Below are 25,180 nucleotides of genomic sequence, written 5' to 3' on the forward strand. Positions count from 1 at the left end.
TTTTTTTTTTTTTTTATGGGGCCATCTGAAGAGCATCATTTACGAGACTTCCGCTGATTCACTGAAGGACCTCGTTGCATGACTATCCACTGCGGCTGCAAGTGTAAGCAAAATGCCTGTCGTTTTTCAAAATTTTCGTCTATCCCTTCTGCGACGTTACCAAGCATATATTACTGCTGGTGGTTGCAATTTTGAACATTTATTGTGAATACTGTATTGCTTCAAAGAAGCACTTTGCGTTGATTTTGTACATAAACACATTTTCCTTTCGTGTCGTTTTTTTGCATTCCTGCCTTAACCCGTCACTTTAGACCCTACCTTCCTTTAAAAAAATGCATGTTTTAGTACTCTCCACCACCCCTCCAAGTTTGTCCCATGATCTATGAAACAACCTGCAGAATATCACCATATCATGTATAGAGCTTTAAGTACTATTGTTGTATCATATGATGCCGTGAAAAGTTTAGTACCTAAAGTTCAAAAACAAGGACTATGACATTCAAGAAGTAGAGCACTCAAGACGGCCGAGGCCCACCTGCAAGAAATTGTGGAAGATCAATATGCAACCATTCGAGAGCTTGCTAAGGAGTTAGACGTTAGTTCAATGTCCATTAGACATGCTATGCATTGCATAAGCTCAATCAATGGGTGCCGCATGAGCTGACTCAAGCAGATAAGGATAGACATGTTCAGGCCTGAACTAATTTGCTTGAATATCAACACGAGGTCAAAATTCTGGGCCAGATCGTCATTTGTGATGAAAAGTTGGTTTTCTTCAACAACACAGGCAAGAAAGAGGGTTGGTTTGAGCTCGATGAGCCCATTGGCAACGTTGCAAAGTGCAATTTGATTAACAAAAAGACCATGCGTTGCATCTCGCCAGATTGCCATGGCATTGTCCACACAAAGAGTACCTGGAAAAAGGTAAAACCCTCGACAATGCATTAGGTATACAACGAAATGCTAGTCCGTGTTGATGCTGCTATCAAGGAAAAACATCAAACTGAGTTCCAGTACAAAAAGGTAAAAGGTACTGTTCCATCAAGATAATGCAAGACCACATGCATCTGCATTCACCAGCTGGACTCTGTACAGACTCAAATGGGATCTTTTGCCACAACCAACCTATAGCCTCGACAACACTCCTTCTGATTTCTACCTTTTTTTACACCTGCAGCTACATCTTACTGATGCTATCTTACATTCTGCATAGAACGTCTGAAATGAGGTCGATCTGTTTTTGGACTCGTGGCCACCAAGCTTCTGGGCCGAAGGCTTTGAAAACAAGTCAAAACGTTGACAGAAAATCATAGATTACTACCCACACTAAAAGAACTGCTTTCATGGTCCCCCCCTCCGCGTTTTTTGGCGGAAATCTTTCGTTACAACCAGATAGATCCTGATATTGCACTTTAAGATTTTGGACTTTGTACAGTACAGAAAAACTTTACTTAATGCATTTAATTGACAAATTAATTTATCTGTCAATCAGCCAATCAATGCATATAAAGTGAAACTGTGTTGAGCAAACATACCAAACAATAGAAAAAACTGCAATTTTTTAAAAAGTTAGGATAAATTTAAAATATGTATACGTATAAGCTATATTAGAGGATAATAATATCCATATTCATAAAAATCAGTTGCTTAAATTTTATTTAATGTCTAAACATTTTAATTACTCTCTGATAAAAGCTTTAGATAAAGACTTAAAGTCATCCTGTCATGCTCTGGTCTGGTTTCAGTTTTGAAAACAAATCAGAAATTCTGAGAATAATTTTTTATATTATTATGAGTATCCCTTAATGTCCCATCCCTCATATTTATTAAACTTACAGATAAAAAGAAAATTTTACGATTTGCTAAAATGTGACAGAATATGTAATAAACTTAAGAATATACATTTATCCTTGAAACTAATCTGTAATACAAAATCTAGGTCTTAATATTTTACTAAAAATTCCAATTATATAGTATGGCCTCTGCACAATGTTTCTTCAATATTATACCTCTCTTTTTTATTATTATTATTTTAACAATATGGCCAAATTTAAAATAAGATAATCACACAAAATAAATGACAAAAAATTTCACCTAACATTAAAAAAAAATCAGATCAACTAATTAGTCACTTGTTTAAGCAAGGCCATCATTTTACATATTTGCACAGGTGATTACAGTGATTACAGTGAATACTGAATTCTCATTATGTAAGATTTTCTACAACTATATTTTTATATAAAAATATTAAATACCTTCAAAAATACTCTTCTTTCTTGGACCAGTGCAATCAGATAAAGAACTTGGCAATGAGAAAACTTCAGTACCTTCTATTATTTCAGTAAAATTAGAATTACAAGAAGCATCAGATTTTGATCTTGCATGCTGTGGCTTCCAAGCTGAATTTGACAAGCCACTGTTTTCTGCATAAATTGCCTCCTCAATTTCTTTAATATCTATGATAGAAATTAAACTAAATGCCGAGTCAATGCTGTTATTCCTTTCACAAACTGTAGAAGTACTGCTTCGACGTGAAAAAGTACAAACATTTCCAGCATAATCACTTGAATCACTATCACTTTGGCAATTATTATTTACAGTATTGTGCTCCTTATGCTGTGCCGTTTTTATATATAGCTGCATAGAAGAGGTATTAAATGAAATATTTGGTAGAGAGGTATACTTTAAAATAACAGAACTATTAGTATATCCTTCTAAAATAACTGGCAAACTAAAGCTACGCTTGAGTTCATTGAGAATTATACACTGAGAAGAAATGCTGACTCTTTTGATAACAGAAAAATCAAGGTCACCTTTACTTTCCATAGAACTAAAGGAAATTTTATTTGCTGTCTGTAATATTTCTGAAGGCATTTCACAAGTTTCTGAATGTTTGTGTTTAAAATTGCATATTTTGTCTTTATGTGATTGTTGACAATGAAGCCGTCTTGCTTGATGGAGAGAGGCACGCTTCTTTTTCAAGTACCTTGGTGATTTTGGGGGTACTTCATAATTATGAGAGGCCTGAGGATCTTTTGAACACTTGTTTCTTGGTTTATTCTCAACTTCGGATCTAAACAACATGGCATCAGACATTTTATTCAGGTAAGATCTTTAAAAGCATAGTCAATTTAGATGCCTACAAGGAAAGAAAAAACATGAAAACCTTTAGTAAAAGTAGATTTGTACTCTAAATTATCATATTTAATAAAAAGCGATAATTTTAAAAAAACAGCAAAATTCTTCATACATTAAAAAAATATATACAGTAAACCCCGCTTAACGCGGGGGATACGTTCCATCGAAGTAGAGCGTAATGCGAAACAGCGCTAAGCGAGGCTATCTTAACATGTAAATAATGGGGTTAGGGGAAGACGGATAAAAAATGGTTAGGCATTAAATTTAATAATGTTTTTTTAATAAAAATAAAATCAAACATTTATTTCTTACAAAAATAAAAACAATATAAACGCATATACTTTTAAAAACAAATAAAAATTCTCAGTCACATCATTCAGTTTATTCTGGGTTTCCAATTTTCTGCCTTTTTGTCAAGAAGGCATTATGATAGATTGGCTTAATGGCATATTGTGTTCAATTTCGTCGTCAATCCATATAGACAGTCGTTTTTCCATTTCCTCTATAATGTTATTTCTAGAACGGGTAATTCTAGTTGCAGAGCTTGACGTAGTTGCAGTTGCCGATGACAGTATTTTTTCTTTATTCTTAAGAATTGTCCTTATTGTTGAAGTTGCCAAAATCAATGCAGCACTAATTTGAGATTGACGTTCACCAGAATCTAATCTTCTAATCACTTGCATTTGAGTTTCCAGTGAAATGCTTTTTCTGGTTGCTCTCTTTTCTTGTTTTTTATTATCACCCATGATAAAAACTAAAGATCATAATATTTGTCACTGTATTAATCGTTATAATATTATACAAATTTAAACTTACAATAATGTCAACAAATGTTTCAAATGATAAAAATGCGTCCACAAAGCAAGAAACACAACTACACTGTTTCGGATATGTTATTTGGAGACCTAGCGCTGCGCACAATTTCAGAGAATCCCCGGGTTGAAATAAAAGAGCGCTAAACCGAAACAGCTTTAAGCGGGGTCTTACTGTATTTTTAATTGCTCAGCAGATGAGAAATTTAATAGTGTCTATCATGTTCAGTTTAAATCAGTCTAAATTTAAATGTAAATTGATATCACAAGTATTTCAATTAATTTTTACTTTAAAAATTCATACACACTTCAATTACTTGCTTTCAATATTTCAGTATGTCCCTACCCCCAACATATATTTTCTCATAGACTATGTAAGATGGAGGAGATTCGCCAAATTCACACCAATTATTCTAGTGGAAGTTTGATGATGCAGATTATTCTTTATTTAATAAAATATTCAGCAAATAAATTATGGATATAACATATATAAAATTAAACATACAGGAGCTCAAGCTTTGAGATTACCTGACAAGATAATTCATGACAATATTTGATAAACTAATTCATTCATAACCTATGCCAATAATCATGAATGCCAAAATTCCCTAATGGCATTTAAAATAATGCAAATTAGGCCCAACATAAAATTCCCTTAATGTGTCACATGGCCAAGTAACATTTTTTGCTGCACCATTTTACTGAACTCCAGAGACTTTTAAAGTTGTAAACATAGTGTACTAGTATAACCAGTCTTATACACTACTATAGAAGACAGTTTAAAATGTTAATCGTGCTCTCTCAAATCCAAGAGAAGAAAAGAAAAATAGTAGTCCTTCTTTACATAAGCTAAACTGGCTTACTGAGAGATTCATTCATTACACAGCAGATCTTAAGAGTATGTTGTGACATCTTGTTATTAAAACCTCAAAGTTTGGAAACTTTGTCAGAAACGGCCAGCAGAAAAATATGTAAGTGCCCTATTTTATAATGAAACAAACATAAATTGAATAATATACTATGGCAACAGTGAAATTACTACAAAGTTGGTCTACAGTATCAACTCCGCCTTTACATTTGTTATAATCCAGGATTATTTGAGGTTTATTCGCTCCATGGTCAATTTTGTCATCATCGTGTAAAGTACACACTTATTATTTTTCGTTACATATGAAAAATTGTCATATCCTTTTGAAAACCAAACAGTGAACTGCTGACTTCTCTTGTTTTTGATGGCTGGAATTCATTTGAAATTTCCCTTTTATTTATTTATTTTTTTTTTCAGCATGCCCACAAGCGTTATTTATACCTTTGGTAAGAACATATTGAGCAAGCAGGTAGCTTGTATACCACTTATCGGTCATTAGTTTAGGGTTCGAACCTCGTACACACCAATTAGCCTTTTGACAATGTCGATACTTGAATTAGAAGCCTCGTAAGATCCTGGGGGTTGATAGCCACAGTAAATTTCAAGCTTCAGTGTATAAAACGTTCGTGAGTCAACAACTGCAAAAATTTTCAGACCGTACTTTGCGGGCTTGTTAAGGGTGAATTGAATAAAAGAGCATCTGACGCGAAAACGTTCCAACTTCTCGCTGATTGTGAGTTCGTCACCTGGTGTATAAAAGTTTTGACAGTTCTGATTGAAAGATTCCAAAAATTCTCTTAGTGCAGCAAGCTTATCAGTTTTTCTTTGCACATACCTTGTGCCTTTATCATCAAATCTAATAGCAACACACAGGTTTCTGAATCGCTTGAGACCCACGACTCCTTGCAAAATTTCAATTCCAGTACCGTCTTTTGTCTATCCTTCCTCCAAATTGAGTTTTGACATTTTTTTGCACCCTAAGAAGAAAAAAATGCCTAAAAAGGCCCAAAGTTTCTGCTCTATTAGTATCATACATGCTTCTCTTTGAGATGTTTTGGAGATCATCTGCAGTCCTGTTACATTTGAGATAAATATTTTTATATTGTACGATAGCATCAATCATATCTGTATTTATGATTTTCTGGAAAGCAGAAAGCTCATCATTTATATTGTCACAAGTTTTGGCAGTTGGGCATATTTTTTTCATCAAATTTTTTCGAGGCGTTCTTGCGAACTTGCTCTTTAGGGGAACTTTCCTCCAACTTTCTTCTTTTTGTAAATTGTTTTTACAAAAAAGTCCTCATATTTTAAATCACTCATATCATTTTCAACATCACTAAAATAGTCATTTGTTGGGGAAACATGATTTGAGGAAGGAAAATAAGGATGTTTAGAAACATTTCCTTCAATTTCTGAGTCACTTTCATGACCAGAATGTTCGATGACTTCCGGTTCATCGACATCAGATGCATTTTCCGAATTGTCGGAGTATTCATCAACCGAGACTTCTTCTAAAACACGCAAATAATCTTCAGGAGGAATAATATTCTTTCTGTACATATTTAAAGGAACGGCGTACTGCGTTCGCCTACGCAACATGTTCATAATAAGTGATTTCAGAAGGAAGGCGAAAACCAGACTGACTAGAAATACCAGGTGCATTGCACTCATACTTTCTAGGAGGGTACGGGAGGAAGCTCAGGAAAGGTTTGTCTAGAAATTACAGCAAAAAAAAAAAAAAAAAAAAAAAGGCATTGGCGTACTCTGTACACTGGCTCCTCCACTGCAGGGTTAATTACACTGTTAATGGTTAATTAGTTGTTAAATTCACAAACTTAGTTTGCGAATTTATGTGGTGACGGCAGTATGCATATTATACTTCAGATAATTTTAGAAAGTTTTTCAATGCTGTTAAGTAATTTTATGTGCCACAGACTGAAGACACAGAAATTTTTAAATATGGTAAGTTGAATTTTCCTTTTGTAGTGCGTATGTGTGATAACATGCATTTCCTTTTTTCTGCTATTTCATTGTGTGATTTAAAGTGCAGTTTATTGAACTTCGATTGGCTACAAATTTTGTTCAATTTCGGTGAGGAGTAACTTTGTTTTAACATTATATGACACCATCATTCTTCTGATTTTTTATGTGAAAATAGATCGATGTGTACATGGACAAAGGAACAGGAGTGCGCAATGCCAAGTTTGTGCAATTCTCTGATTTTTTTTTAAATAAATCATTACGTACATGGACACAGAGCCTGTGCAATTCTTGGACTTGCTATTTTGGTTCTGTGTAGCAGCTATCTTAAAATTGTGCCTTGCTGACCAATTGCCAATTTTTGCCCAAAGGGGCACTCTGAAATATATTTTTACCAAAAAATGAAATACTCACTAACCACCATTTACCTCTTTAACATATTTTGCCTTATGGTTGCAAGCATAGAAATTTACATCATGCAGAAGAGACTTTCATAGGTAAGTATATATACTTATACTTCAAAATAAGTAATAATAATAGCAAATGCTTCTAAATTATACATAATGATATATCTTCCTATTTTGCTAAAGCCTAGCATTTAAGTTATTATTACATACTAAACAGTTTTAAATTAATATTTTGCCAAAACAATTTTGGGTAAAGTGTAAAATCGCCCACTTATTTGTTTGGCACTTTTTAGAAGAGTAAGAAGAATTGAATTTTTGTCAATTTTCTTTGACTTTTTACGTGAAAATAGGTCGATGTGTACATGGATAAAGTCAAGGGAATGCACAATGCCATTTTTGTGCAATTCTGGAATTTTTTTTTCAAGTGAAAATAGATCATGTGTACATGGATACCGAGTATGTACAATTCTTAAAAACGTGCCAAGCAGTGGGTGATTCTGCACTTTCTCCATCATTTCTATGATTTACAAAAATCTGTGGTTGATCTTTACAATATGGTAACTGGTAGTTTGGTGACATTTTGGAGGCGATAAAGGTTACTACCTGGGACTTTGGTAATAATGTGAGCAGTACTCAGTTCTGATTACGCATTATTTTGCGTGAGGGAAATGAGAGATCATGGGATATGTCATGTGATATTAATGGACGAATTACGGTTCTTTAATCGGAAAAGGGGGGAAATCGGGAAAAAATGTGGAAATTTTGTATTTAGCTTTATTCTGTGTTGTGTGAAACAGTGTTGTTTAATTTTTGGATCCCATGGCCTTAACTAAAGTGAATTCGAAATGGGTATTTAGGCATTGTGATAAAGAGAAGTTTGCTTTTTATTTAGCGGAGGAAGTATGGAGGAAAAATTCGCAGAAAAAATATTTCAATAATTTTATTGAATGAATTAGAAAAGTGTATCCGCCACGTAATCAAGATTCTGAAGAAGATTAGGTAAGTTAGTATTTTTAATTATTTGAGGATATTATTTTTATGCATTGTTCTAAATGTAAGGTGGAAAGGAATTTGGTATTATTGGGAAAATTGTTATTAGCAATGATTTAGTTTAAAGTAATTAGGATTGTAAGGTAATTTTTATTAATTTAATGTATGTGCTCATTTATATTTTAAGTAGTGTTTTTGAATTTAATTATATTTTAATTAAATGATAGTTATTTTGTGAATTTTATGTTTGTAGGAATTTGGTATACATTTAAGTTGAAATAAACGTGCATGGAAATAATTTAAATATTTGATACTAAGTATTTGTAATGCTTGCGGTATGAATTCGTTGGTGACGTGTATAATGTAATAGATGATTTAGAGGTAAAAGTTTTTGGATATTTTATTTATTTTATATGTGGAAATGTTCATATTTGGAAAGGGTAAATATTTTTTTGCGATCAGGTAATTTCATATATGTTCTTTTTACCGGGTTTAAAGATTGAGAAAATTGTCATGTATTTTCGTGAAATTTTTTTAATTTATGAGAAAAAAGCAGTGTACATGGATATAGTGAAGAGTGTGCACAATGCCATTTTTGTGCAATTCTGGAATGTTTTTTTAAGTAAAAATAAGTCGGCGTGTACATGGTTTATGTGTATGTGTTATTTTGAAAAACGCGTAAGGAGTATGATATTGTGCACTTTTTCCAAATTTTGCAGTGAATATTTGTCATGATTAAGCAGTTTTGTTTGATAAAATTTCTAGCATAAGTGTAATTCGGCTAGTAGATTGTTGGAAGAAGTGTTCAGTAGATAAAAAGAAATGAAACATGTCTTTACTTCGTGAAGACAAAATGGCGGCGGGGAAAAAAAAATAGAGGGTTGCTGTAGGAGAGTTGATTGCCAAATTTTCGCCAAAAAATCACCAAGTTACCATAATGTAAAGATCAACCAAATCTGTTACATACTATTTTCTGAAAAATGCATATTTTACTTGAATAAAAAATATACTAATTCTCAATTCATACAGACTGATTTATAACTCTTTTCAGACATCAAAATAACTCAGATTTAAACTAATTTTTACACAGAATTCACTTATATTTTCATTACATCTTAAAATTCTTGCTAAATAGAAATTTAAAATGCTAACTATATTACTGCTGAATCAGCTATATATTTTCATTACATCTTAAAATTCTTGCTAAATAGAAATTTAAAATGCTAACTATATTACTGCTGAATCAGCTATAACAAACCTGCTAAGATGACGAAAATATGCCTAAAGTTAGTTTTGAAAAAAAAAGGAATTTCATTAAAAAAAATTTCCCAGCAGAAAATAATTTGTAATTATATAACTGCCGTGAATTTCTTAGACCACACTGCATCTTATTAATGAAATCACCGATTTTATATTTTTACTACGGCGTACATAAACTTTTAATATGTCAAAGAACAAACTTATAATGAGGCAGAATATAACTTAGAAATGAAGTAATGATAAAAGTTGTTTTAAATGCCTGACAGGTAATTATTTGATTCACATCCAAGACTTTTAAATCATTACATAAACTTACATTAAGCATTTATACGCTCTATATCTATATAAAATAGTTTTACGAAAATTTTAGAGTCATAAATTATGGTTTCATTATCAAATTTAAAAAAAAAAAAAAAACTGCCCTAAAATGTTAAACGTATTATATAATATGTAAGTTATATAAAATGTACATTATATGTTAAAATAATAAAACTTTTTACAAATTCACAATGTTATCATCCTTGAAAATATTGCTTTTAAAAAAATACTTTGCCTGTTACATCAGAAGCAAGTAAAATAGATAACTATTAAAAAAAAATGGGTGTATACACTACTTAGAAACTTACAAGTAAATATTTCATCTTCTGAATAATGTCATATTACCATCATGAAAATCTGATTGGCGTAATCCCGCAATTTTTTCTAAATTTAGATAAAATTGTCAATGTTTACATTTTTTCATGACACAACTCCGTCCGATTTAATTCACTAACTACTATACAAACTTCCTTATGCAAACATCTCAATGGTATTGCCAAATTCCAGCTTTAAATTTGTCATCTAAAGTCTAGACAAATGACAACAACTTGTTTTTGTTTTTGTAAATTTAACTTGAGACAAATTCTTTAATTATTTTATTCTTGAATATATGTCTAGCGTTTTTTCATTAAAATAGTCTAAATATTCGTGATTTCGTTCAGATACGTCGTCTCCAAAACTACTAGGGCAGTTCTAAAAAGCTGCCTAACCGGTATGCAACCGGTATAGTGGTTAGCGTCACTGACTGCCGTGCCTAAGGGCCCATGCTCGAATCCCGGAGAAGGCATAAACGCTTGTAAATGAAAATGTATAGTGTCGGTGAGGTATGCTGGCACTCTAAATATGCGGCAAGCCGAAAGTCTTCTCATGTGGTTTGGTGGAAGAGGAGAGAGGAGAGAGATGAGAGACCCTCAGACCCGTCCCCCCTCAGGGTGCTCTCCATCAAAATTGGGGTCGGAGCTAAGCCAAATCGCTCTGTCACCTGTTAGATACACAAGGCTTTTGCTAACGGAGTAATCTTGCTCTCCTTACCACGAGGAATTTCGTGGGCTTGGGGTGACTACGTCAGACAAGTGAGCATAAGCAGCAATAATAACAGTTCTAAAATGTTTTGACACACAGACAAAAATTTCATGGTGAATGGACAAGACACACTTCACCTGTTCTGTATTTAAACAACTGTGTAATATTCTTGGCATGACAAAGACTCAAACCACTCCTTTACATCGCAGTCAGACGTCACAGTGGAGAGATTAATAGAACAATATTGGATATACCGCTTTGTTCCAGAGCCGCGACTGGAACCAAGCGAAGTGCCGTTCATGAAAGCACTAGGATTTCTCCATCGCGAATAATTTTTGGCCAAGATTTTCATCTAGTCTGTTACCAGCATTTCGAAAGACAGCCGAACACGCTTTCCCCGTAAGCAGTACCTGGAAGATCTTCAAGTCAAGGACGCGCATCACTTCACCATGAAATATCAATGCACAGGTTCGAAGCACGGTTATGGAACATGAACGTAGTCGAGGGATTTCACTCAAGTTGACGACATCCTGGAAAGGGCTGTTCTATGTGATCAAAAAATTAAATGATGTAGTGGCGTGTATGTAAAGAACTGTCTTTTCTAATTCTAAAATGTACTTCCATAGACCTTGCACAGTATTATGGTATTGAGGTTTACTTGTCCCTGGTCTTGGGGACTGCATTGCCAGGGACGTGCAGCCCTTACGGAAAGTGGATGTGATAATTTTAGTGGAACAACATGTCTTTAGTCGTCATTCACATGATACATCACCGCTCGCTAAGCTTTAATGATAAGAACTTAAATTGCGCCGGAGCCCACCGGAGCTCGGCTTCGGTAATTTTTTAGATAAATCGTAATTGTAGCCGGCGCGTATCGGAGCCCTAATAAAGGGGTTCTGGCATTTCTTTTATTTAACTGAATCACAATTTCAGCAGAAAATTCTTTTGATCTAGCAGATTTTATTTTAATAATAAAATTAAATTAAAAAATCGATTCTAACTCCTAAATTTATGCTTTTCTTTAAGTAGGAAAGAAACCCTTGGACGGATATAGAGACTTTTAGAGGGGAGAAAGGTCAAAATCTTTTTTCCCAGGAAGTTCTATTAATTTATGATAGAGAGTAAATTTTTTATTCCAGCTATGGTGTTTTCCCGCTTACAAAAGCACGAGGAAAATTTTCTCCCTTGTCACTTTCTGCTTGACAGATAGATTTATAATGGCAGGGGGTCATGTTTATAATGTGTTGAACTATTCTTCCTTTGTTTTCATTCCTAACACATCCCCCGCGAAAATTTCCTTTATCCCCTCATTCGAGTGTTCTTTGTATTTTCATTAAAGACAATTTAACCACTTTAACTTTTTTTCATTGGTAAGCTGAAAAAAAAATTGTCCTTCTTTCTATCTCTTCGGTCACATTTTACTGTATATCTAGGGCTCAAATTCAGACTGAGCCAGGTTGAGCTCTTTGTTAGTTTTTAAGTGAAACTGTACTTCCAACCGAAAACCAAAATAAAAAGAAGATCAACAATTGATCTTGTTAAGACACAATAACACGCCGAATGAATACTAATTCAGAAGTCAAACAACAAAAATCAGCGTTATATTTACAAAATTTTCACAGGACTAGTTTCGATGGTTTTACAGAACCACCATCCTCAGCTGCAAAACCGCTAGTTTCGATGGTTTTACAGAACCACCATCCTAAGCTGCAAAACCACAAATGAAAAATGGCGGTTTTGCAGCTGAGGATGGTGGTTCGGTAAAACCATCGAAACTAGTCCTGTGAAAATTTTGTAAATATAACGCTGATTTTTGTTGTTTGACTTCTGAATTAGTAATTGATCTTGTTGTTTAATTACTTAATATTAGTTTATAATTTATTGAATTCGTATTTATCACTTTACGTTTTATTAAATTCTACTTTCCTGGTGGTCTTCTATAGGGATGCGGTACTTCTAATTTTAGAAATTAAGCCCTATTTATGATTAATAGCCACGGAAGTTTTGGGACATCGGAGGAGGAGTGAATGAAAGTTTCCAGTTAATGAAATTTTTCAAGAAATGGAGAGAGGTGGTAAACAAACGAAGATGATTATACCAGTAGTTATTCCATTGCCATGACAATGCCCCGATAATTAACCAACTAACGTAGTGGTCTCAAATTCAATTTGTTCCCGGGCCGCATTCGAAGTTTTTTAACAGATGACAGAACCATAATTTGTTTAATAAAATTTTAAAAAATTACTAACAAAATAAAAGTTAATTAATTCAAAATTTCGCTCACTAAGCATTTTTCAAAACATACATAAACAATAATAATATCGCAAAAGGAAAAAATTCAAACATATTTATTTTCCATGTGAAATCTTAAATTCGATATCTGCAAGACTCTTTTGTTGTTTACACTTTGTAGTTCAAATACCTTAAGAGTAAATATTAAATTTTCAGACTGCCGTTTATTTAAAATAGTTTTAAAATGTTTAATTAATCATTAAATAATTTACTTTAATTTAAACCCAAAGAAATTATGAAAAATTTACCTTTTCAGAGAAAAATTTCTATATAGCACAAATCTTAAGAATAAATAATTACAACATTGACAACTTAATCTCTTTCTCTTATTTATTTATGACTTATGACTTACTTTTTTCTGGTCATTAACTACTAAAGAGTTTTCGCCAGTAGATCGCATTAAAGTGCACTAGGCAAAGATATTTTCAAATAAAATGGTTCGTGGGCGAAGAAAATTCAGCTGCTTAAGCAGGCATATCTTAATACTTACGAAAGTAGGCATTCATCATAAAAATTGTGCAGTGGTAAGCAATGGCATTAAATTGAAGCATGCAGGCAGGTTCATTGAGTTGTATGGCAAATGCAGGTGGTGAGTGCAATATAGCTAGTAAGAGTGCAGGATAAGCAATAGTGAGACATCATGAAAATGGCGCGAAGCCAGTTTGAAGCTGTGAATGGCATAAGAGTTCAAAGTCCTTCAGAAGTATGCAGTAGCTAGATAGGTCGTAAAAAGTTCAAAAGTCCGTAGAATCATACGATAAAGTAAAAATTTTTACAAAATAGTTTAAAAAATGAAATAGTAACATAAAATCTTGAATAAAAAAATTTCTTGATTAACATACGTATAAGATGCAACACAAATAATAAAATTTTTCTTCATTGCCTAAATAAAAATAAATATGCGTATATATGTAAATACTTATAAATTTTATTTATTCCTTACTACAGCTTGATGGCGTTTCGATTTTGAAGAAGCTTGTAGCCTTTGAGAGAAATTATTAGAAATTATCATGGAATGTAGACATTCATTGGTCAATAGCTCTTTTCTAATTAATCTTCAACTGTAAAAAAAAAAAATGCAGTTCACATATAAATACATTTCCGAACAAAGAGATTATTCTTTTAGTGGAAAAGTCGTAACTGACCTTATTTATCTTGTGACAAATACGAAAAAAAATTAATGAAATGTATATTTTCAAATCTGTGAACAAGATTTATATTACATTGTAAATTAATTACGTATGTTCATCGATTTTCTGATGCGTTATCCAGGTTAGTTTTTAATGGGAATGAAAATAATGTAAACACGGACTTCAAAAATTAAAGTCTTGTAATATTTGCAGCACTTACAACAAATTCACCATTGGAAAGTCTTCGCAGTGTGCATAAAATTGCTTTGGGAGCCGCGTGCCGTCAGCCTGAGACCTCTGAATTACTGAACTACGAAATCTCAGTATGGTTCAAAAATCAGAAAATTTTGCTATAGATAGTGAAGAAAGTGACAGAGAAGGTTACTAAAAACGACACAATTTTTCTATTGAAAATTTAGTAGGAATTCTCGACACGCTTATTGCGGGACTCGAACATTGTAATTAATTAAGAAATTAGGTCTATGTGTAAACTTAAACAGAAAATATTTCAACTTAAAACAACTGACGTTGAAAGTAATGGTTGATAATGCAAAGAAATAAATATTGGGGGTTAGATTTTTAGTCTTTGAAGGTCATAAATACTTCATTACTTCACAAACAACTTCTTCAGATTCTTAATTTTATAATTTTTGCATGTCAGTTTACTGTATTTAAACTGATATCTGCCCACTAGCAGCCGAGACGTAAAATCGCTGAATACTGGTAATTCCAACTTCGGTTCGATTCCAGACGAACGGGCTGGCGGCATGGGCATTTTCGTGGTTTCTCCCATGTACAAAGTGTATACGAGCAGTTTTCCTTAGAAAGCCCTCCACGAAGGCATCCCTCCTCTTAAGCACATAGCTCTAGTGTGCTTTACCATAATCAATTAAACCAAAACAAAACTAAACTGATGATCTAAAATCAGGTGGTGTATGGTGTATTTAATTATGGCAAAGCACACGAGGGCTATCTGCCTAAAGGGAGGGATGCCTTTCGTGGAGGACTTTCTAAGGGAAACTGGCTCGTATACACGTTACACATGGGGAAAACCACGAAAACGCCCATGCAGCCAGCCCGTTCGCGGGATTCGAACCTCAGACCGAACTACCAGTGTTCAGCGTCTTTACCGCTCGGCCGCTGGTGGGCCTGATCTAAAATCAGGAAAAGTCCCAAATTTGCAATTGCCGAATTCCTGGCGAGTGCAGATCTCAGACTTAGCACTGTAGTTAAAATGTAACGCCCATTCAGTTCACTTTGCACAGCATAGATAGTTTGTCCTGCAGTTTATGTAAGAGGAAATGTATTGGAAGATGATCTGAGCGGAAATCATTTATGATACTTAAGGAATTTGCTAGATGTTATTAACTACACTGATCATCAAACTTGAAAAAAAAAATGAGCTAATCTTTAGAATACGGTAACAGGTAGTTAGGCGACATTTTGGTAAGGCGATAAAGGTTACTAGCTAGGACTTTAGCAATAATCTGAGAAGAACACAGTTCGAATCACAGATTATTTTGTCTCAGAGAAATGAGAGATCATGAGACATGTAATGTGACATTTTCCGGAAAATTCCGATCGTGATTTTAGCTAATAAGCATTTAGAAACAATTTCGCTGCTAAAGTGCAGAATCGTCCACTTATTTCTTTGTTGCTTTTTACAAGAGTAAGAAGAATTAGATTTTTGTCAATTGTCTTTGACTTTTTAAGTGAAAATAGGTCGATGTGAACATAGATAAAGTCAAGAGAGTGCGCAATGCCAATTTTGTGCAATTCTGGGATGTTGTTTTAAGTGAAAATAGGTCGACGTGTACATGGATACCGTGTATGTGCGATTCTTAAAAACGCGGCAAGCAGTTTGCGATTCTGCACTTTCTCCCAATCTCGCACCAAATCTTCGTCATGATTAAGCAATTTTGTAAAAAAACATGCCTTTTCTTCGTGAAAAACAAAATGGCGTCCAAAACAAAACTAGCAGGTTGCTGTAGCAGGGTTGGTCGCCAAATTTTCGCCAAGTTACCATAATGTAAAGATTCACCAAAAAATGTTTAAAAAATGCGCTTTATGATTAACGCGTTCAATCTATATCTAATGGTGTAATTGTTTATGGTAATTATATGCAAATGAATACAAAATTAGCCTTCTAGCCTTCTGAGCATAGGTTAACGCGAGAAATATGCAAATTAAGTGGCTAATAACATATTGTGCAAGTGAAATACACTCATGTCCAAAAATTAATGATAATGCAAAATCAGGCAAAGGAAGAGTTAGAAGCAAACCAAATTTGACTTATTTGTAAAGCTTATTTATTAAACAAAAGGTAAAGAGCAAAAAAGATGCTATATGTTTGATATTAATTAAGACACAATAACACGCCGAATAAATACTAATTCAGAAGTCAAACAACAAAAATCAGCGTTAATTCACAAAATTTTCACAGGACTAGTTTCGATGGTTTTACCGAACCATCATCTTCAGCTGCAAAACCGCAAATGAACAAGATAGGAAATAATGTTTAGATAAGATAAGAAAGCCTGGACAAGAATAAGCAAGTGGCGCCATCTGTTGGCGAAACCAGAACTAAAACATAATTTCTCTAAAAGCCGAAGGCAAATTTGGATTGGAATTAGGATCGTTAACTAGAACAGAAAGATTTTTATGAATGTGAAATGCCTCCAGAAAATCCAGTTCTCCAATGGAAGATGTTTTTTGAATAATTTTGGCAGCAGAAAAATTGAAAGTGTGATTTTCGGACCAACAATGTTGAGCAACAGAAGACTTCTGTGTTTCCTTTTTTCTAACATATGCCTCATGTTCTTTGACGCGAAATTTTAAGGCTCTCTTAGTTTGGCCAATGTAAATTAAACCGCACTGGCAAGGAATCCTATAAATACCCCAGGAATTCATATCCGGAATGGGGTCCTTGAGTATAGAAGTTGGAATTTTATTGATGGGAGAGTAAACAACCCGAAAGTTAAATTTCTGCATGTGCAACTTTATAGCTAATTGATGGAAAGAAGGGAATGACAACAGAATTTTTATAATCTCCTAAAATAAGAGTGTGGCTTTTAGTGTGTTGAGATGAGAATTTTTTAACTGCTTGATTAATAATGTTGGGTGAAAAGCCCCTGTCAATAGCTATTGCTTTTAAATAATTTAGTTCTTCATCAAGGGCTAGTTTGGAGGAGCAAACTTGAAGAGCACGGAAAACATAGGAATAAAATGAAGCTAACTTTTGTTTAGTCGGATGACATGATTTAAAGTGTGGTGGAAGGCAAACCGATGAAGGTTTACGGTAAACTGTAGTACTGAAGTTGGATGTGTTACGTGTGACCAGAATGTCGAGAAACGGAAGAGAATTGCAAGTCTCAAGTTCAAAAGTGAACTGAATAGCAGGATCAATAGAATTCATTGTTGAAAGAACTCTATTTAAATCATCTTTATTACCTTCAAACAGGGTAAAAGTATCGTCTACGTAGCGGAACCATGCCGGGAAGTTTAAAGTTTCAAACAATTTTGATTCATAATAATGCATGTAGATATCAGCCAGGATGGGACTGAGGGGGCTTGTAATATTTATTTTGGTTCAAAATAAATATTACAAGCAAACTGAGGGATTAGCCATGGGAAGCCCCCTCAGTCCCATCCTGGCTGATATCTACATGCATTATTATGAATCAAAATTGTTTGAAACTTTAAACTTCCCGGCATGGTTCCGCTACGTAGACGATACTTTTACCCTGTTTGAAGGTAATAAAGATGATTTAAATAGAGTTCTTTCAACAATGAATTCTATTGATCCTGCTATTCAGTTCACTTTTGAACTTGAGACTTGCAATTCTCTTCCGTTTCTCGACATTCTGGTCACACGTAACACATCCAACTTCAGTACTACGGTTTACCGTAAACCTTCATCGGTTTGCCTTCCACCACTTTAAATCATGTCATCCGACTAAACAAAAGTTAGCTTCATTTTATTCCTATGTTTTCCGTGCTCTTCAAGTTTGCTCCTCCAAACTAGCCTTTGATGAAGAACTAAATTATTTAAAAGCAATAGCTATTGACAGGGGCTTTTCACCCAACATTATTAATCAAGCAGTTAAAAAATTCTCATCTCAACACACTAAAAGCCACACTCTTATTTTAGGAGATTATAAAAATTCTGTTGTCATTCCCTTCTTTCCATCAATTAGCTATAAAGTTGCACATATTTTGCAGAAATTTAACTTTCGGGTTGTTTACTCTCCCATCAATAAAATTCCAACTTCTATACTCAAGGACCCCATTCCGGATATGAATTCCTGGGGTATTTATAGGATTCCTTGCCAGTGCGGTTTAATTTACATTGGCCAAACTAAGAGAGCCTTAAAATTTCGCGTCAAAGAACATGAGGCATATGTTAGAAAAAAGGAAACACAGAAGTCTTCTGTTGCTCAACATTGTTGGTCCGAAAATCACACTTTCAATTTTTCTGCTGCCAAAATTATTCAAAAAACATCTTCCATTGGAGAACTGGATTTTCTGGAGGCACTTCACATTCATAAAAATCTTTCTGTTCTAGTTAACGATCCTAATTCCAATCCAAATTTGCCTTCGGCTTTTAGAGAAATTATGTTTTAGTTCTGGTTTCGCCAACAGATGGCGCCACTTGCTTATTCTTGTCCAGGCTTTCTTATCTTATCTAAACATTATTTCCTATCTTGTTCATTTGCGGTTTTGCAGCTGAAGATGATGGTTCGGTAAAACCATCGAAACTAGTCCTGTGAAAATTTTGTGAATTAACGCTGATTTTTGTTGTTTGACTTCTGAATTAATGTTTGATATTATTAAAAAAATTAGCGATTTTTTCTCCCTGGAGCAAATTAAAAAAAAAAAAAAAAGAACTATTTACGAAAAACCAATATTACATTGTTGGTATGATTGTTAATACATTGTATGTCTCTCAGACGATGCAATACAGTCCGTACAACGCCTAGGCATGCTGAGTATCAAATTATCGATCTGATCTTGGGGGATATTACACCAATCAAAAGCAATGCTCTCCGAATTTCCGGTAGACATGTAGGAGGAGGTTGAGGGCTGCAACTCGTCGGCCAAGCATGTCACACACGTGCTCTACTGGATTCAAGTCCGGTGAGAATGCTGGCCAGTCCATACAGGTGATATCCTCCGCTTGAAGGCATTCGCTTACGATGTTTGCACGGTGAGGACGGGCGTTGTCATCCATAAACACAAATTGTGCGCCCATGGCGCCCCGAAACAAACGTACATGTTGTTCCAGAATGACGTCCCGCTAGATTTGGCTTGTCATGGTTCCAATTTGAACATGCAGGTCAGTTCTGGAACCCAGAATAGTTCCACCCCAAACGAGCACTCCTGTACCACCGTAACGGTGTCGTTCAATGATGTTTTCTTGGTGGTAACGGGTACCTGGAGCTCTCCATATGAAAGTCCGGCGAGAATCAGACTACAAGATAAACCTGGACTCGTCGGAAAACATCACACAAGCCCACTGTTGCGGTGTCCACAATGCATGCTCTCTACTCCAGGCTAACCGCAGGCGACAGTGAGTTGCAGTAAGTGGAACGCATCTGACAGGTCTACGAGCATATAGACCAATCTGCCCTAAACGTCTGTACACGGTCTGCCTTGAAATTGTCGTACCAGTGGCTAAAGAGAGCTGATGAGACAGGTCTGAGGCTGTGCTCCGCCTGTTTCTTTTGGCAGTAACTGCCAAATACCGGTCCTCATTCGCCGTTGTAACACTGGGGCGACCTGTGCTGTAACGTCTACTCACATTACCATCATCTTGGAATCGTTGCCAAAGCCTGGAGATGACACTCTGGGCAATTCCAAGTTCGTCTGATATTTCCAGTTGGGTACGCCCACATTCCAGACGGCCGATAATTCTACAACGTAAAAAATCATCAAAATGCGTCCTTTGTGTCTAAACTGTTCGGTTATTGCACTGAAATGCTTATAAAGCGCCTGCGAAAAATTTTACTTCTTTGCCTGTATTCCTTATATATCACTCTTACACTCTCGTCATTGTGACGTACCATCGGTGTCATCTGGTTACTTCCTGAAATTTGCATTTGATTCTTGAAGATGTGTGCAGTGATTTTACAGGTGATATAATTATTTTAGAGTTCGATTTCCGCGTGACTCCGAATTATCCTTAATTTATGGACATGAGTGCATATTAGTAAGGCTGTTTCGCGTTGATGTAGCTTCTGAAAATGATCAACATACTGTTGCGTACGTACGGGTTCGTTTGAATTGAATGCACAAGTCCGATGAAAGATGGACAAACTTTATTATTATCAAGCAAAAATGCTTAAATTTAATTAGATATTCTTTCAGTATTACAATACACTGGTGTGCAAAAATTAAGGACGAGACGGTTTTTTCAATATAACTTTGTACAAAAGCTTTCCAAACCAAGACATTTAATACCGTAAGATCCCCAATACGTAAGGACATGAGTAATGTAAGCAACACTTACTAAAAGAGAAATCAGAGGCATAAAAAGAAGCTTTATTGAAAAATTAGCATGGAGCGCAATGCGACTGAATGCCGAAACATCTCTGTGATGGGTGTCCAGCAAGAAACATCCGGTCTTTAATAGGGGATATGATCTCCCCTGACTGCTAGGCAGGTTTCACAGCGTCTGCCCATGCTGAGAATGAGGGTGTCAATGAGTTGCTGAGGCATTGCTGCACATTCGTCTTGCAGCGCCAATCGAAGCTCCGGAATCGTTACTGGTGGTAAGGTACGAGCTGCCAAGCGTCTGCCTAGAAAATCCGATACATGCTCGATGGGTTTGAGATCCGGAGATCGTGCCGGCCAATCCATACGTTCAATATCCTCACTCTCTAAGAGCTGTTCGGCAGCTACTGTGCGATGACATGGTGCATTGTCGTCCATGAAAAGAAACTGCCGACCCATAGCGCTTCTAAAAAGACGCGCATATAGAAGAAGAATCTCGTTACAATAACGGGTCCCGTTGATTGAACCTGCGTCGAAGATGTGAAGGTCTGTACGACTACCAAGCATGATGCCTCCCCAAACGAGAACACCGCCACCTCCATACCTGTCCCTTTCAATGATGTTCGAGGGATGATTGCGGCTTCCCCGCTTTCTCCAGATGTGTATGCGATGAGAATCGCTACTCAGACTGAATCTGCTCACATCTGTAAAGAGTACTCGTCCCCATTCATTGTCTCTCCAATTCCGTTGTTCCCGGCACCACAGAGAACGCCTTCTCCGATGGGCAGGCGTTAGAGGTACACACCGTACAGGGCGTCGTGCAAACAGACCACCACCGTGCAGTCTTCTGGCCACGGTAAAACACGATATCGGTCGTCCAGTCGCCTGTGTCGTGTGTCTAGCGATTTCTCCCGCTGTCTGCCGCCTGTTTCTTCTGGCCTGTAAGGCAATATACCGGTCATCTGCGGGTGTGGTTCCTCGTGGACGACCACTACTAAACCCCCGGATAGCTGTTCCTGTAGTTTGAAATTGTCTCCAAAGTCGTGAAACGATGCTGTGAGCAATTCCGAACTCTGCAGCCACACTTGTCACACTGCGGCCTTCCTCCAACTTCCCAATGATTCGACCTCGGGTAAAAGCATCCAGATGTCGTCTAACAGATTGATTATTCGCCATTTCTCGCTGAGGCAGCAACTCGGTGTGATTTTAACTGCTATACGGGGTGCAATCTCTTTGCGAGAAATACTGATCTTACACCGACAACATGCTTTATACTACTCAGACACTTCCCCATTACGTCTACCTGCATATCTGCGCATGTGCTACCGTACATCACCTTACTTAATCTCCTGATTGGTCTTTCTGTCCGCTCTGCCTCTTCGTTCAGCTGATATGCTAATTTTTCGACTTCGTCCTTAATTTTTGCACACCTGTGTATCTCACAGTAGTTATCTTGTAACTACTCAAATGTTCAAGAGAACTTAATTCAAAACAGCTAGAGAAAGCTAATCCACGAATTCGCTACAGTTAACAAGAGCAGTTTTCTAAACAAACTCTTAAAACAACCACAAAAATGACTACTGAATTGAGAGGTTTTTCTCCTTTTTATAAGATTTTAAATCGCGCACGAGAATTTTCTCGACATCAAAAAGAGTTATTTATTTATTAATTAAATGCACGTGTTCTTGTATTTTTAATTTTTCCGGCTTAGCTTTCTCATAATATTCGTCAAGCGTTGCACTGCACGAGGAATAAAACAATTTAATTTATAAGTCTACTAACATTAGCTATTTAAATACCAAATCCGTAACAATACATTAGTTTTAAATCAAGGGTTTCATTTCTGTGAAGAGCAGAAGTTACATGAGAGACACGAAGGGAACACAAATGGAGGTTGGCCAAAAACTGAATATCTCTGAAAGCGTCATATCAAGAACTTAGAACCACTTGTAAAGCTGCAGTAGACAGCTTGGTCAAGGGTGACTAATAACAGCATCTATTAAGATACAATAACACGCCGAACAAATATTAATTTAGAAGTCAAACAACAAAAATCAGCGTTATATTTTCAACTTTTTACAGGACTAGTTTCGATGGATCTGTTCTTGGTTAATTGTAATAATTTATTAACCTTTCATTTTTATTAATTTATTCATTTTCATTTAATTTTTCCAATATTTTAATTTATTATTTATTAAATTTATTTCAATTTTATTTTTTCATTTATTTTTTAATTATTTGCCAGTTTTCATTATATCATTTATTAAATTAAAATTGATTTTAATACACAATTTATTAATATTTTATTTTTCCTTATTTATCGTTTTATTTATTCATTTTCATTTAATTTTTCCAATATTTTAATTTATTATTTATTAAATTTATTTCAATTTTATTTTTTCATTTATTTTTTAATTATTTGCCAGTTTTCATTATATCATTTATTAAATTAAAATTGATTTTAATACACAATTTATTAATATTTTATTTTTCCTTATTTATCGTTTTATTTGTTTATTTCTCTTTACTATTCCTGACAATCTTCTACACGGCTTCGGGGCTAATTTTATAAATCAAAGCCTAGCTGTAGTATTAGAACAAATTTAGTGATCAAGAGAAGATCTTGAATAATTATACGAAGAAGATGAATAATCAAATAAAAATATCTTCAAAGCTTTAAGGTCCAGAATTAATAATCTATAACACAAAAACAAAGAATAGACGTGATTTCTGAATGAAACATCAGTATTTCAGTTTGCTTTTTTATAGTGTTTAGAGGTGACGTTTCAATTGCATATTATTTACGCATGTGTTGAAATATTGGTAAGTTATATGTCCTGTTGAGATCTATGCACGGTACAAAATTTCAGATTCAGTGGATGCTTCCTCGGATGGTGTTGCAGTTTGGATGGCTAAGAATGTATATATAGAAATGTCCAAATGTAACTGATACGGATTTCACCGTAATTTATTTGAACGAATTAAAAAATAATTACCCGTATGGTGACCGGATCTGAAAGAATAGTTGTAGTTCATGCATGTCGTAAAAGGAGAATAAATGGGTACCCAGTATCCAGGGGTTTAGCCGGACACCTCCAAGGGCTATACCCCTGGACACTCTGTGCCTCCTGGGGGTTTATAAATTTGAAGGCCTGGTCCTCTAGTTTGGGGGTAAGCCAAATACCTCACCCTGTAAAAAAACTTTTGTTACGAAATCAAAGGAAGAATTTTCTGGACTGTCAATACAGAGGCTACTTGGAAAGGATTTAAGGATTTGAGATTCAGAACATGGAATTTAACCTCGCTTTACAGAAGCAAGGGTCTGTCCTTTTAAACGGAAATCATGGACAGTTATGGGATTGATTTGATAGCATTTCAGAAACTGAGATGAATTGGACAGGGAATTCAAAATGGCAAAAATCACATAGTATTTTACAGTTGTGATCCTACGAAACATATGTTTGGCACAGGCTTCATTGTTCATAAGAGGATTAGGCATCTTATCATTGATTTTGAGGCCAAGGCGCCTAGACTATGCAAGATCAGATTGAAAGGCAAATTCTTCAACCTATAGCATAATAAATATACATGCCCCAACAGAGGACAAAGATGAGGAAGAGAAAGATACTTTTTATGAAAAAATCCGTGCACTGTATTCTTCCAGTCATAACATGATATAAAAATAGTGTTGGGTGATGCAAATGCTAAGATTGGGAAAGAAGACAAGTTCAGACCCACCACTGGTGGGCACAGTCTACATTGTGATTTAAATTATAACGGACAGAGGCTGATATTTTTTGCTGCAGAACATGATGTGGTGGTGGCCAGTACTTGCTTTCCACACAAAAGTATACACAAAATCTCCAGATTGTGACACATTTAATCAGATTTATCACATCTTAATTGATGTTAGATATGCATCAGACGTACTGGATGTCAGATCATACCGTGGAGCAAATTTTGACTCGGACCACTACTAAGTAATAGTGAAAATTAGAGCAAGAATTTCTAATGCCCGTAAAAGCCAAGGGGTGAAATTAGAAAAATATTATTGTCAGCTGTTGAAAGATATAGATATTAATCAAAGATACCAGAATTAATGAAATCGAAAAACATTTAATTGGACGAATTGGAAAGTATTGATGAGAAATGGAATTCACTAAAATTGGCTATTAAGGAAACTGGCAACTCTGTCATAGGAAAAGTTAAAAAGAAAAAAAATGCGATGATTGGTTTGATCTGGAGTGCATAGCTGCTATCGAACTTAAAAACAGGGCATATAAGAATACGACACAAAGAAAATATACTAGAATAGCCGTTTACGAACATAAATGTGCCAGAAAAAATGAAAAAAAGATCCACCGTGTTAAGAAGACGAACTTTCATGAAAATCTCTTAAAGGATGTTGAACGTCTTAGGAGAGTAGGGTAAAGCAGAGCTTTCTTTCATGAGATTAATCATAGACGAGGA

General features: G+C 35.1%; 1 protein-coding gene across 1 annotated transcript in view; it reads right to left on the reverse strand.

Annotated features, from left to right (window-relative positions):
* Positions 1-10,247, reverse strand: part of Rubicon (run domain Beclin-1-interacting and cysteine-rich domain-containing protein rubicon) — a 51,393-nt gene extending 41,146 nt beyond the window's left edge. The window contains exons 1-2 of the mRNA XM_035352085.2: positions 10,082-10,247; positions 2,256-3,139 (exon numbers count right to left, since the gene is read on the reverse strand). Coding sequence (XP_035207976.1) covers positions 2,256-3,096 — 841 coding nt within the window. The 5' untranslated portion in view covers positions 3,097-3,139; positions 10,082-10,247. The remainder of the gene's footprint in view (positions 1-2,255; positions 3,140-10,081) is intronic.
* Positions 10,248-25,180: the final 14,933 nt, after the last annotated feature.

The sequence above is a fragment of the Stegodyphus dumicola genome, chromosome 3 (genome assembly GCF_044657685.1).
Source record: "Stegodyphus dumicola isolate Sdum_Otavi_A_Nest chromosome 3, ASM4465768v1".
Taxonomy (NCBI): Eukaryota; Metazoa; Arthropoda; class Arachnida; order Araneae; family Eresidae; genus Stegodyphus; species Stegodyphus dumicola.